The sequence below is a fragment of the Mesoplodon mirus genome (genome assembly GCF_964341445.2).
Source record: "Mesoplodon mirus genome assembly, chromosome: 11".
Classification (NCBI taxonomy): Eukaryota; Metazoa; Chordata; class Mammalia; order Artiodactyla; family Ziphiidae; genus Mesoplodon; species Mesoplodon mirus.
Genome location: NC_138987.1, coordinates 45,483,082 through 45,497,339, shown reverse-complemented (window position 1 = coordinate 45,497,339; position 14,258 = coordinate 45,483,082). Strand labels below are relative to the sequence as shown.

The 14,258-nt window shown below is 65.5% G+C and overlaps 1 protein-coding gene across 5 annotated transcripts; it reads right to left on the bottom strand.

Annotated features, from left to right (window-relative positions):
• Positions 1-4,260: 4,260 nt before the first annotated feature.
• Positions 4,261-13,566, bottom strand: TRABD (TraB domain containing). Of its 5 annotated transcripts, XM_082634509.1 has the most exons (11): positions 13,460-13,476; positions 12,533-12,783; positions 8,448-8,515; positions 8,152-8,230; positions 7,587-7,753; positions 7,253-7,393; positions 6,572-6,682; positions 6,337-6,476; positions 5,904-6,094; positions 5,708-5,819; positions 4,261-5,592 (listed from the first exon to the last, which is right to left on the bottom strand). In XM_082634509.1, the coding sequence occupies exons 3-11, from the start codon at positions 8,478-8,480 to the stop codon at positions 5,415-5,417; spliced, it is 1,152 nt and encodes a 383-aa protein (XP_082490635.1). In that variant the 5' UTR covers positions 8,481-8,515; positions 12,533-12,783; positions 13,460-13,476; the 3' UTR covers positions 4,261-5,414. The 5 variants fall into 5 exon arrangements, with proteins under 5 accessions (XP_082490635.1, XP_082490632.1, XP_082490636.1 ...); XM_082634506.1 differs by lacking the exon at positions 12,533-12,783 and having other exon boundaries at positions 13,460-13,566; XM_082634510.1 differs by lacking the exon at positions 12,533-12,783 and having other exon boundaries at positions 5,904-6,076; positions 13,460-13,565.
• Between the last annotated feature and the right edge of the window lie 692 nt (positions 13,567-14,258).

The following is a 14,258-nucleotide window of genomic DNA, read 5'->3' as shown; positions in this document are numbered from 1 at the left end:
CTGCGCCACAACGGCAGGTCCCTGGAGGTCCGCCCCGGAGGCACCGGCCGGTCCGGGCTGAGCGCTCCGGGCCGGTGGCCGTGACGAGTGACGTCCCTATGGGACCTCCGGGGTGCCTCCCAACTCCGCGGTGAAGCCAAGGTCAGACCCGGCCCCACGCTTTGCTGAGGTTTGGCCCTGGATTGTCCTTTGCCCACTGTGCACAGGGTAGGAGGGAAAGAGGACCTTTGTCCAGATCTGGCCGAAGGACAGTTATGGGCCGGGAAGAGCCCCAGGGTGAAGCCAAAGCCGAGAGCCTGCCAGCCTGGGGCCAGGCGACTCCCTCGTGCAGGGCCTTTGCTCCTGCTCTTTCCCTGCTCCAAGCAGGGTTCCTCACACGCGGGCTGGATCCCAGGCCCACCTCTCCTGCCTGCCTCCTGTGTTTTTCCTTGCACTTCTCTCTGAAATTAGCTCATTCCCTTATTTTCCTGTTTCCTGTGTGTTTTTCTCCTCACCCACGCTCTGGAAGGGTGGGAGCCTTGATGATCTGGGCACCAGTTCCCCCAGAACAGAGCCTGGCCCAGAGAAACCCCCCCATAGATGCCCAGGAGGCCTAGGGTGGGCGCAGGGTGGGGAGGGCAAGCCTGGCCTTGAAAGGCCCGCCCCCAGGTGAGGAGCTGGGGTCAGTGTTGCAGAATGACTCAGGGGTTCAGTTCAGAAGAGCCTTGTGGAGGGCCCCCCAGGGGACCCCGCTGATGCCTGCGTGGCGCTGGTGGTCCTTGCAGGGGTTCCCAAGCCCCTGCCCACCTGGACCCAGAGTCACACCCGAGACTGCGGACAAACTCGCGAGCTGGCCCGTGGCTGGGGCTGTTCTGTTCCCGCTGCCCCGATTCCACACCAACTTCAGGGAGACGCCTCGGAACCTCCCCCTGGGGCCCCAGCACGGCACCCCAGACCTCGTGTGAACCAGCTCCGCCCCTGCCGGCTCTGTGACCTCGGGGAAGCCCTCACCCCCCTCCAGCTCGGGGTCCTCTTCCCTGACATGAGCAATGACACTGCCTTCTGTGTGGGGTGGGGGAGGTCCCACGGACAACGGGGACAACGTGGTGAGGGCCTGGTAGGTGCTCGGCACCCTGGAGCCCCCTCCTGCAGCCTGACGGCTTCCCTTCCACCTGGACCCACCTGGGGTCTTCCCCACGTGGCCTGCTGGCAGAGTCCCCTGTTCCCAGCTTCCTTCCTAGCTACCTGGGAGACCTGACCTGAGCCTCCCCTCTTCCCCAGGCCCAGGCCCTCCTGCCCCATCTCCTGGCCGCCTCACCCCACTGTCCTACCCCTACTCTGGAATCCGGTGGGACTGGGTGTTTGAGGGCTGTGAGCGCCGGGATCTGTGCCCTACTGCCTGCCCTGCCTGAGCTCACAGCAGAGGGAACATCTGGTGGGTTCCAGTGATTCAGCAGGTCAGGGCGGGAGGGTCAGTGGCCCTCCCAGCCCTGGCAATCTTGCCTCTGCCTCACTCTTGGGCTGCATGGCCTCGTGGACCTCCCTAGGCCCATCCGGTACCTGCAGGTGCCGCTGGAGTGCAGGGTCCACGTGGCCCTGATGCGTGGGAGCTGAGCTTGGCCCCTTCCTGGCCCCTCCCTGCAGAGAAGACTCAGCCGACAGCCAGGCTGCGCCATCCTTGCAGGGCAGGCCTAGGCCCTGGGGGCCGCAGTGCGAGTGCACAGCCCGCTAGAGCGTAGGGCCAGCCCACGGTCGCCCAGCGCATGCCTGAGTCGGCCCTGGTGTGCTCCGGCCTCGGTGTGTTGAGGTTGGCCTGGTCGCCATGGCTGTACCATCAGCTGGTGCCTGAGGGCTTGCGGCTGCAGCTGGCAGAGGTGTGGGCCATCGGCGCAGGGCGTTCGGCCATGGGGCGTGTGGTGCAGCGTACTGAAGCCACAGCCCTCCTGGTTGTGGACACCGCCGGAGCCCTGGAATGTGTACCCTGTACGGTGTGGGCTGCGGCGCTGCAGCCCTTCAGTTGCACCCCCATCGTGGATCCTGGCCATCTGGGCCCCCCGGCAGGTGGTCCAGGAGGTACATCCTTTCCCGGAGGGCTGAGGCTGGCAGAAGTAGGCTGAGAAGTTGGGGGCTCTGGGGTCCCAACCTTCTCCCCAGCCCCTAGCCCAGGAAGCATGTCGGTGCACCACGATGCTTGTGGGCAGGGGGGTGGTACGAGAGCCCCCAGCCCTCCCAGGCACTCACCTGTGGCCCTGAGTACAGGCCGAGAGGTAGAGCCAATAAAACCGGTCTCCCTGGTTCACGCGGAAGCTGTCATAGCGGGCCCGCAGCGAGTGGTTGCCCATGTCCCGCAGATCCACGATCAGCTCGGTGTGCAGGCCCGGGCTGGGAGGTCAGGCCCGAGATGTGTTCCAACCCCGGCCGATGGTCACCCACGGGGAGTGGGGCACCCAGGCTCAGGCCTGCCCTGTGTTCTCAACAAGGCCCCAGGGCCCTGGCTGCACGGCCTTCCTACCTCCCCAGCCTCCAAAGCCCTCTCTGTACTCCTGCCGGCACCTCTCAAAATCCAGCAGCCGCTCCCTGCCCCAGTCTCGACTCTGAATCACTGTCCAACCACTGTCTGCATGCTTGTCACAGAACCTGGGGTGGGGCGAGGATGTCAGCGCCTCCCGTGCTGGCTGTGCCTGGGTGGATCAGAGGGGCCTGCCCCTCCACGGTCCAGGGGGGAGGGATGTCCGCCCTCCCCTAAGCACTCTTTATATGTTTGAAAAATGAAACCTTGTTTTTCTGCTTGTCAGTGTAATACAAACTTGCATTGGAATACATTAAAATTCTCAGAAATAGGGTGAAGATTCAAAGTAACTCCCCAGGCCTCAGGCTGATGGCTTCAATTTAATGGATGTTATTTTATACTTAACTTGTATCCTGGGCATCTTTGTTTGTTCCCTTGGAAGTAGACTTCTCTCCTTTCCTGACTGTAGCCAGCCCTCAGAGAGCATCTCTGTCCCGGGTGCAGGTGTCTGAGGATGGCCTCTGGCCTGGCCTGGCCCTTCCCTCCCAACCGCCAACGGTAACATCTGTTTTTGCCAAAGTGATACACGAACTGCAGGCTGTTCTCCTGGACGGGGCACTGGCTCCTCTGGCTGGCTGGCGTACACACCACTGGGGCCCTCTGGTTCTCCACCCAGATCTGAGAGCAGTCCCTCCCTGGGTAAGACTCGGGCCAGGAGGGGTCGGAGTTCTCCAGGTGACCAGACCCAGAGCCCGAGAAGGGCCCGTGGACAATCCAGCAGATGACTTATAACCTTGGTCCTGGCAGACAGGCAGCCACTGTCCTCTCACCTCGGGCCACACCTGCCTCAGGCCTCTTCCCTTCTGGAAGCGGCTGGCCTTCAGGCTCCTAGCATTTGCTGGCCCCCAGCCCTCTGTCAGACCTTCGATTCCTCCCGCTGAGCCTGGACACCACCTCTCCCTGTGGGTCCAACATGGCCTTCACCTGCTGCCCTAGGAGGGTCTGCCTTGGCTTCCCCGCCTCCCTCCCTCGGCCCAGCTGGCCCCCCCTAACACCAGCCTGGAGGGGGCCTGGTCCTTGCCTGCCCCTCCCCCAGGCTGTTCAGGGCAGGTACCCAGGTGGGTCCTCGCGGGGAGTGAGAAGCCTGCAGGGTGCAGACCTGTGGGTGACAGCTCCCAGGCCACCCAGCCAGCACGCACCGGGCCCCTTCCACTCCCCCACATCCGGCCAGACCTTGGGGTTCCAGCAGGACCGCCTGGACCTGTGGAGAGAAGACCCCGGGCAGAGGGAAGCTCAGTAGCCCCTGGAGCCCCTGGCCCACCACGGGCCTGCCACCCACTCCTACCGGCCTTTGACAATGTGCCTCAGAGATGGCCCAGGGCAGAGGGACACAGAAGAGCCCCGAGACCCAGCGCAGGGCGGGCGGCCATGCTTCCTAGGGGGCAAACACCGTAGAGAAGCGCCACCCTGCCGGCCTCCTGCTGTGCCCCCGGGGCCGGCCCACACGCCTCTCCACACTCACTGTCGCCTTCCTGGGCAGATGTGAGCCGCCGGTCCCCACTGAGTTTTGTTCAAGCTGCTGGGCTCGCTCCCCCCTCCTCCCCTCCGGCGTGCCAGGGTGGGGGGCTGGGCAGGGAGGGGAGCCCCAGGGTGTGGACTAGAAGGGAGGGCAGGGGTCCACAAGGGATGGGTGGGTGCTACCAACATCCTGATGCCCTTCCCCACCCTCCCTGTCACTTGAGTCCCATTCCCGCACATTTCACAAAGCAGGCTTCCAAAATTAGATTTTATTTCGGTCTCTAAGGGATGTGTACACGAGCGTGTGAATGACAAGGACATGGCCCAGCCCAAGGCTCCTCGGCCCAGATTGTGGCCATGGGTTTCACCTGATTTAGACATTGAGTCAACACAGACACAACCAAACGTGGCCCTGGGCCCCTGACAGGATGCACAGATGCTACGTCGAAAACAGGTGACCAGGACACGACGCAAACAGGTAATGACCGGGGTCAAGTGCTGTATGGGGCCAGCTCGACCTTGGGCCCAGCTGCACCCAAGGTGGTTCCTGTGCAAACTGGCGGGCCCTGGTGGACAACTGCCACCCATCCACTGAGGGTCGGGGTGAGCCCCAGGTCCCACCACTAGCTGCACAGGAGCAGGTTCAACCGCTCGTGGGCCAGGCAGGCTCAACCCCGAGAGGGCGGCGGCCCTGGACTCCCCACGGCTGGAGGTAGACCACGGGGGCAGCTGGACGGGCAGTGGTTGGAGGCCAGCCTGGCTGCCCATGGCCGAAACTGACCCTCACCACACCCCTGTCTTCCTGGGGCCGAGACTCCAAGAGAAAGGTGTTCTCTTCGTCCCAACCAGATTTAAGGCTAGTGTTTCCTGACATTTGCTTCGGTTTAAGTTAAAAATACCTGAGTAGAAAAGTTTCAGACACTTTTAAAAGCCAGAAACGCACAACCTCTGTAGGGACAGCCATTGCTGGCGCTCACCCGGGGCCGCCGCCCCCTCAGGGGGCGCCAAGGAGCCACGCGAAGGGCTGCACGGGCCAAGCTGCCCTTCCCCAGCGCGCTGGCCAGGCACCCCCTGCGACGCGCGGCGAGAAGGCACAGTGAGGTCGGGGCTGGCCAGCTGTGGCCTGCCGCGCCTCACCCCTCCCCCGCCAGCTCATCCCGGGCCGATGAACTTCCTAGCGGCCGCAGGGAGGGGGTGGAGGGGGGCTGCTGGGAAGCCCGAGCTCAGAGAGTGAAATAATTCTTTATTTGGGCGGGTTGGGAGAGGGCAGGCGAGGCCAGGCTGGACCCCCATGGGGGGTGGCACCCAGGAGCTCCTCAGGGGGCCGGCCCCCCGTGCCCCTCGGCCGTGTCACAGGAGAAGCCGCAGGCAGCCCCCTGGACGGACGTGGTGGCTCCCTCTGTCCTTCCTACTTGTGTGGCCAGGCCTTGGAGGCCCTCTGCAGGCAGTACTGGGCGGCAGGCAGTGACAAGACCAGGCTGCTGGCACGGCGCCCCATCCAGTACAGGCCGTAGCCCAGGAGGCCCAAGAAGGTGGCCTTCACGGCCAGCCAGGACACTCTGCTGGAGACGGACGGCGGGGGGACACTGGGGGAGGGAGGATGGGCTGGGCCTGGCTGGGGGACGCACGATCCCCCAGCCCCCAGCCCGGCTCTACGTGGGTGGGGTTGGTGGGACGGAGGGGTGGGCAGGCGGCACTCACGTCATTATCTCCTGGATGTTGAGGTCGGTGGTCCAGTTCTTCTCGATGCCAGGGACATGGCCCATGCCCACAACGCCCACCACCACGGAGGGGACGCACTTCCTGGGCTCGGCTGCAGCAGGGAGAGACGCGTCAGCACCGCCCACCCGACTGGCCCCGGCGGGTCCCCAGCAACTGCCCGGCAGCCCGTCCTCACCATCAGAGGCACGGGGCAGCTCCAGGCGCCGGGCCGCCTGCCTCAGCATGTACGTCAGGTAGATGTCCCGCTCAGACACAATGGTGCGGTGCAGGTCGGGGAATTCGCCGATCATCTCAGCCATCATCTGCTCCAGCAGGTCCTTCTGCTTGCACCGCTCCACGTCATCCTTGCTGGGGGAGAAGGGCGTGCTGCCAGCCCAAGGGACGGCTGACCCAGGGCAGGGACGGCTAACCCAGGGCGGGGACCTCGCACCTTCTGGGATCCTGGCAGGAGGAAGGGCTGGGGAGGCCCTGTGTGAGGAGGCTCTGCCCGAGAATGACAGGAGCGTGCCGCAGGGCGGGCTGGGCCAGGCCAGGTGTGGACCGAGCGCTCTGTGGGCATCTCGGGCCACTGGCCACCATTCCCGGGCCAGGAGGCCGAGGGGTCCTACCTGATAGGGTCCGACAGGAAACACAGGCCCCAGGCCAGCTTGATCTTCTGCCAGAAGGAGAGGGCGGCGATGGCCCTCTTGAAGGTGACGGGGATAGGCCGGTCGCCCAGGTGGAACTTGCAGAAAGGCACCTTGCTGGCCTGGGCAGAGGCGGGGTGTTGGCGGGGGAGCCTCAGGCCCCGGACAGCTCCCAAGCGCTGAGCCCCCTCCGCCCCCCGGCCAGGCCCGGGCCCACCTCCTTGAAAGCCTCCCTGAACTCGCCGCCAGGGGCCATGCCCAGCTGCTCGGTGATGTGGGCGGACACCTTCAGCAGCAGCATCTGCATGAGTCCCGACATGACCCCGTTCTGCAGGGAGAGGCCCGGTCAGCCGGCGTGCGGCAGAGCACGAGGTGCTTGCGGCCCCGCGGGAGGCCTGCCCTGTGCTCTGGGGAGGAGCGAGGGCCAAGCTGACGTCCAGCAGGGCCTCACGGTGGGCGCCTCACCCACGGTGCACGCTCAGAGGCCCCTCCCGGCCCTTCAGACGACCTTCCCAGAGCAGGCCCCCCGCAGGCTGTGTGGTCTCAGATCGGCTGCCTGGCCTCTGCCCCGTGGGTGCCCCCTTTCCCCCCTCACCCCTTCAGGCCAGACCCCCAGCTCCTCTGCCCACATCCCCCTTGGGGCACCTGTCAGTGTGAGTGGACTTGGGTCCTCTGTTCAGAGCCCCTGAGCGAGGCGCAGTGGGGTTGCCGCTCTGGGCCACATGACACGCTGAGGCCCCACCCCCGCCCCTGGTGACCTGCCAGCATACTCCGGGGCCCTCAGGGTCCCTGACCAGCTCCTGCCTTGGGGTTGGGGCCTCAGCCGCCTCTCCTCACTGTCCCTCAGGCCAGGGAGAAGGGTCCCGGACCAGAGTCCCCTTGGGGCTGGCACGCGCACCTGCCTGATGGCCTGCTGCAGCTTCTCCAGGCTGATCTCCTTGGCCTCCCGCAGCAGTGTGCGCTCGTCCATCTTCAGCATGGACACGCGGTACTGGCACAGCTCCACCACCACCACGTCAGGCTGCACCTCCCGGATGGTCTGCGACGGACACGCCAGCTCACTGCGGGCCCCATGGGCAGAGCCACGCCGGACCCGGAGGCCCACCCCCAGGTTGACCCCACCGCCGCTCAGCCGCCGTGGAGACAGCTCGGTGCTGGAAGCAACTACGGAGGGAGGGACGGCCCGGGTCTGCGTGTCCTGCAGCAGCAGCAGTGCGGCTCACGGGCCTCACCTTCACCACGTCCTTCTTGCTGTCGTCGCTGAAGTGGGCCGTGCCCACCACGTACACACGGCTCCCATCCTCGGCCACCAGCTCGGTCACCGTGCGCGGCAGGTCGGGCCGCTCCTGCCGCCTCTTCAGCTTCATCTCCAGGAGCAGATTGAAAGCGTCCACGTCGGCTGCAGGGACAGCAAGGCCCAGCTCGGGGCCATCCTCCCACACGGGCGGCCTTGGCCTCCGGGGCGCAGGGACGGGGGTGCGTGCTGCCCCGCGGAACGCGGACGCACATGGGGGCCTCTCTGGGCCTCGAGCCACTGGTCCTTGCTCACCAGGACGTGTGGCCAGGCCCCACTCCAAGGGGAGCCCTCAGGCCACCGAGGGGCCCAGGACGGGGGTGCTGTGCAGGGCACCCGGCCTCCCCACCTGAGGAGGGGGCTCCTGCCACAGCCCTGCTCGTGCTCAAGAGCCCCCCCGCCAACGCCCCAGGGTGGGCCGGGGCCCCTGGTCCACCACAGGCTCTGGAGATCACCCAGCCCAAGCCCCTCCCGCCCGGCACGGTGACCCAGGGAGCACGCACACAGGTTCTGGGGCTCTCCGGGGAGCCCCCTGGGCACCACCTCCGAACCCCCTGAAGTCACGATGGGCTCTGTGTTGGCCTGCGGAGGGAAGGGGGGCGTTCGAGTGGCCGTGCTCGCCTCTCCGGGGCCTGCCGGGACTCGTGCGGTTGCTCCATCAACATCCCAGGAAGACCAGTAAAGGGCTTCTCTGCACAGAGGCCAGAGGGACCCCAGAGAGCCTCACGGGGGGGAGCCCCACTTCCCACGGGCCCCGGCCCCCGGCCCCTGGCCCCGGCCCCCCGCCCAGGGCTCTGACCTCGCGAAGGGGCTGTTCCTCCTGCCCCTCCATGGCGGGCGGTGGCTCCCGGCACCGACGAGTGAAGCCTGAGGGAACACAGGACCGCGTCCTCACCTGGAGCCCCGGGGCCGGGCATGGGGGTCAGTGCCCCGTGGCGCCGCGTCCATCGGGAATGATCCGTGGGCAGGACCTCGGCCCCGGGCACAGGTGATCTCGGGGTCTGCAGTGCGGGGCTGAGGGCAGGCTGGGGACACCCGGGCGGTGAGCCTGAGTCCCCCAGGAGCAGGACGTGCCGCCCGGCCTCCTGCTCGCCCAGCAGGGGGTCACCCTGCGGGGACAGCTGGCCAGACCTGGATGCCTCCTCTTTGACTTTGGAATACAACACAATTTATAAAATTCCCTAAAAAGACAAAACCAGGCGGCAGAAGGGAACCTGTGTGCTGGGCTGGCGTGGAAGGCGGTGCGGCTGCAGCCCCGCTTTCAGGAGCCACATGTGGCGACAATATGTGTCACCAGCAGCATCACACAGGCGTCGGCACAGACTCAGGAGGGGCAGGGGGAGGGACGGCGAACAGCACAGGTGTGTCGGTGTCACTGAGAACTGAGACTTCTTCTGGTTGAAGAAAAGAGGCACAAACTCGAAGAAGCTGAGCTAGGAGCTGAGCCCCCGAGGTCACACGGGAGCCGCTTGTGCTGTCCCCTCCGGAGGGGAGACGGGGTGCAGGAGCCCAGCAAGGCTGTTCTCACCAGAGAGGAGATCCCCGCTGGGCCCGGGACACGGTGTCCTGGACATCCGCCACATGGACTTCACCTGAACCTCCCAAGGTCCTGCCGGAAACTCAAACCAGAGTCTGACAGCCTCCGGTTCCAGCTCTGAGTTTAGAGCCGGGGTCTGGCAGCCAAAGGACAGGGGGCTTGGCACCTGCGGGTGGGGCCCGCGGGAGAACCTGACAGGTGACTGGACACCGTCCCGTGAGGAACGGCTCTAATTTGGTTTCAGTCGTGGGCGGTATATTGTGAGTTTTTAGAGTCCGTGTCTGTCACACGTGAACCGATGGGACGTGCCGGGAGGCCCCATGCGGGCAGTGGGACACCCCCGGGGCGCCTGTCAGTTTCACTGTTGCACTTTCACAACAAAGAGGAAAAACAAATAATAAATAAACACGACACTAGGTCAAGTTCCTTCCCCCTTGTACCCCGTGACCCTGAGCCCAACCCTAACCCGGGCTCTGTTCCCAGCCCGCTTGGAGCTCCGCTTCCTCGCCTGCGGCCGGGAGGACCGGCTCGGGCAGGTGGCTCAGCGCAGGGGCAGCCCATCCCAAGGACGGCTGTGCCTTCTGGAAGAAATGAGGTTGGGGGAAGGGTCTGGAAGAGAAACTGGCTCAGGACCAAAAGGGGGCAGACCCTCCAGCGGAGAAGGATGGCAGGCAGAGCCGTGGGCCTCTGCACAGGGCAGGGGAGCTGGCTCTGGGGTCTGAGCCCGGCCTGGGCCCCCGGGCGCCCCGCCATTGGGGAAGGAGCCACAGCACTGGGGGCGCCCGGTCCCCATGGGCAGCGGCTCACCCGGCCGCACCACTCCCAGGGCCTCCTCCTTCCCACCTCACAGACGGAAGCGCTCCACTGATGCAAGGCACCGACCGAAATAGAAACAGGAAGCTGTGTCTGCTGCCGAGCTGGGGCCCGCCCGCCTCTCAGGTTCCCGAGCAGGCCCAGGAGCGCATCCCCCCGGTCCGCTTCACACAAGGCTGCCAAAGTACTAGAGAAACTTCTCAAGGAAGCGTCCAGTGCTGTCCTGGGAAGCCTGTGTGACAGGCGGTAAGAGGAGGGCCACCGAGGCCTCAGCCTCCCTCCCAGAGGGGTGGGGGTCACAGGTCTGGGTTGGCCCTGCCCTTGCCCTCCCTGCACTTGGCCTGGCCAGGCCAGACTAATCCTCTGTCCCCAGGGGGCAGACGAGCCTTGAGCCCCGAGACGGCTGGGCCCCCAACCACAGCACCAGGACCCAGGTCGCCTCGAGCTCGCCGGGGTGGGCGCCTGGTCTGGGAGGGGTCAGGCAGGAAGGCCACCGAGGCCCCTTCAGGGCCAAGAGCCTGTGGTTCTGAGCAGCGTCTCTGATGTCGCCCCTGCACACACTTCCCAACGTCCTGATGTCCTGCAACCTCAGCCGGGGCCCCTGCTGATACCCTTGTAGGACGTATCGGTAAGTTCAGTGGGTCATCAATCCCTCCTCCCCTAGGGAGCCCCGCTCACCGTGATGCATTTTCAAATATTTACGGCTGGGATCTGAGCCTCTCTAAATATTTACGGGAGGGGAGCAAAGGGCCCAACGCCATGGAACCCTGGGCCCGGCCTCCATCTCCCACACCCGCAGGCTGTTTCTGGCCACAAAATCTCTGGACGACGGGTCCTGGCAGCTCATCACACCACCACAGGCTGCAGCGACCAGCAAACCCCAGGCTAACAGCCTCGCAGGGAGAATGACGTGCCCCCTCCTAAATCCAGGCTCCAGCGCCCAGCTCCCACCAGCCAGCATAGCCCCAGGGAGCCCGGAACCAGGCTTCCACCCGGCAACCTGGCCACGCTGCGGCCACCAACGCCAAGACCCTGGGGAGCCCGGCACAAAGCAGACCCTTCTGCCCAATCCAGGTGCTCTCGCCCCCAACAGGTGTCACTGCTGAGCCGGACTGTCCACGGAGCACGGCCTGGGGAGGCATCAGGCTCAGCAGTGGGAAAGGCCTCCTGAGCCTGGCCACCAGAGGCCAGTCCTCTAGGCGGCTGCCAGCACCCGTCCTACGGGGGACGGCCACAGGGTTGGCCAGATCTCAGGCTGCTGCTTGGTGCGGCGCGGCCTTGGGCAAGTGGTTCCAACCCGCCAGGCTCTTAGCTCCTGCCTTTAGGGCCGAGGTGGTTAGAACAGCCACCCAGCCACCCACGAGCAGCACAAGGCGTGCCACACTGAGATGTCACCTCAGCTTCCCTCTGCTGGGGCATGAAGAGAACCAGCACCTGGTTTCAGGAGACTCGTCCACAGAAAGGGACACCACCCTTATCTGGCTCCACGTAGGTGACAGCGCCACCCACACGCTTCTAGGAAAACGAACTCCAAATCCGAGGGAATCCCTGACCCCCGTGAGGACCTATCTTGTCGGGTTCACCAGAGAATGCACCTGCTCACAGGGCAGGGAGAGCCCCACTTGCGTTAGGGACCCCCAGGGAACGTGTCAAGGTGCTCTTGTTGGATGGGGTGTTAGCGTAGGAAACGGTTTGCTGGGTGCCCCTGGCAGGACAGACCTGAGGATACCAGACAGTGCAGGCTGCGTGGCAGGCCACGGGCTCCCGCCTGCCCAGCCCAGGCAGCTGTCCCCTTCCAGGGACAGCTATGGACTGAATTGTGTACCCTCATAGTTTGAAGCCCTAACCCCAGTGGGGGTGAAATTAGGAGGTGGGGACTTTGAGAGATGGTGAGGGTTGGGTGAGGTCATGAGGCTGTGCCCCAGGATGGGATCAGAGCCTTCCTGGGAAGAGACCCGGGAGAGCTGCCCGGTGAAGATACAGTGAGAAGACAGCTGTCTGGAGGCCAGGAAGAAAGACCCCTCACCAGCAACCAAATCAGCCAGCACCTTGAACTTGACTTTTCCGTCAAGCCCCCTTCAGTGGTATTTTGTCATGATCACAGAGCAGACTGAGACAGCCATTCTCTCTCATTCACCCCTTTAAAAATTAGGAAGCCAGAAACTACCTCCCAGACCAAGAGCTGACCAGCACCGGATGGAGTTCCCAGAAAAAACATCTCCCAACCACCCCACTAGGCCTGCTCACAAAGCCAAGGGTTCCAAACTGGACAGACTAGCGGGCTGAAGAACTGGGAGGCAGCAGGGTGTGGCCCAAAGCCCTGACCCCCTACACCCATCCCCACTTCTGAAGTCTGGGCACCTTGGCCACCGAGACCCTCCTGGGTCTGGCAGGCTCTGCTTTATGGAGGTGTGGCCGAGCGTAGGACGGGGGTAGAGGGCACATGCCAACTCACACCTGAGCCGGAGGCCTACCACACCCGGCCAACCCTCTTGGAACCTGGACTCTACCCAGCGCTGGGTCCCCACACTGACCTCCACTGCAGGGCGCTGTGTAGGGGCCTGCCCGCCCACCGTGCCAGGCCCTCTCCTGGCTGCAACATCACTGCCATCCTGTAAGGCTGACCAGTGGCCCCAAGGTCAGGGCTCCCTCCCAGCCACACAAGGGGGGCAACAGCGGCAAAAGGGAGAGGCCCAGGGAGAGTGGAGCCTGCACAGGAGCGCGCCGAGCTGGTGGCCTGGACATCTTCCTCTCCAGGGGACCCCGAAAGCCAGGAGGATTCAACCTGGAAACCATCAATCTCCTGATGAGGCTGCCCTGACGCCCAAAGTCAGCCGAGGACTTCTGAGCGAGTTCCTCGCTGTCTTCGGTGTGCTTTGCTTTCCTTTCTCGGGACAGTTTTCACAAAGACGCATACGTGAACTCTGTGGTGCTTTGTGGCATGTAAGTTATGTATCAGTAAAGCTCTTCACAGATACAAGGTAAGTAAAAACCTACAAGGCCTCGGAAGTTTGGTCTCCTTTGCTCATATGGCAGCCCTGCATGCTCGGCTTGAAGGGCAGAGGACTCTGGCACGCAGAAGGGCCCAGGGTCTCCACCGAGACCCTGCCACCGCCGTCTGGGGAGGAGGGGACCCTGCCCCTCACGCCCGGTCCCCCGCCCCCGACTCCGGCCGACCCCGCCCCTGGCCCCGACCCCCGACTCCGGGCCCCGCCCCCCGGCCCCGCCTCCGGCCTGCGCCATCCGAGCCCTCGAACCCTGCGACCCTCGCGGTCGACTCCGGCCCCGCGCGCACTCCTCGGAGGTCGGGGCTGATCCTTCCGGCCCGAGACCTCACGCTTGGGGGCTGGCTGGGCCCGGCCCGATGCGGGGCAGCATCCGACCTGGACCGCGGGCTGACCTCGACCCGCCGGGGCCCCCGCGCGCCGCCCCCCGCCCCAGGCCCGTGCCGCGCGGCGTACCAAGGCGGGGCGGCGCTCCTCAGCCGGCCTCCATGCGGCTCGTCGCTCCACCAGACGGGGCGGACCGCGGCCGCGGGGCGGGGCGGCCGGACGGGCCGGGGCCGGAGGGCCGGGCGGAGCGCGGCATGCCGGGAAGCGTAGTTCCGCGCGCCTTCGGCTCGCCCTTACAGCGAGCCTGTCCCGGGCCCGTGGACTACAGTTCCCAGGGGGCTGCGCGCGAGCAGCCGCGGACTTCACTTCCCAGGAGGCCGCGCGCGAGAAAGCACCGCTGCTCCCCGCCCCGCCTCCAGCGTCGGGATTCGAGGACTCAAGCGGCGGCTAGGTACCCGGGTTCGAGTCCCAGGCCTGCCACCCGAGTGGGGCGGCGTTGCGAAGCGCCCCAAAATTCTCTGGCTGCAGCTCCCGGTCAGTAAAAGGGGGTTGACGTTCATATAGCCTGCTATGATACAGAACCGTCAATCCCGCCCGAAAGGGTCAGCGATAGTGCAACGCGAGGAGCAGAGAGTTTGGGTCGTGGATTGTACCCATGTGGGCGCCTGGGCCACCCCTCGGCCTGGCGGCTGGGGTCCGGGGAGGCGCGGGCGGGGACGGTGGGACGGCTGGAGGAGAGGGGGGCACAGGGTGGGGGCGGGGTCCCGGAGTGAGGGGTAGCCCCGTCCGGCCCGGCCCTGGTCTGGGCCTGCTGGACCGGCCCACCAGCGGTCCGAGCTGGGCGCCGGGCCTCCCCTCAGGTTCCAGGAAGGGGGTGCTGGCCCAGCCCTGCTGTCCCGCACAGGGCCCGGGTTCCTACATTCTGAGT

Coding starts and splice junctions, on each gene's coding strand:
- TRABD (XM_082634506.1), bottom strand. CDS start 8,480: ATGGAGGGGCAGGAGGAACAGCCCCTTCGCGAG. Junction 8,231..8,447: donor AGGAACAGCCCCTTCGCGAG/GTCAGAGCCCTG, acceptor TTCCCTCCGCAG/GCCAACACAGAGCCCATCGT. Junction 6,477..6,571: donor TCAGGGAGGCTTTCAAGGAG/GTGGGCCCGGGC, acceptor GCCTCTGCCCAG/GCCAGCAAGGTGCCTTTCTG.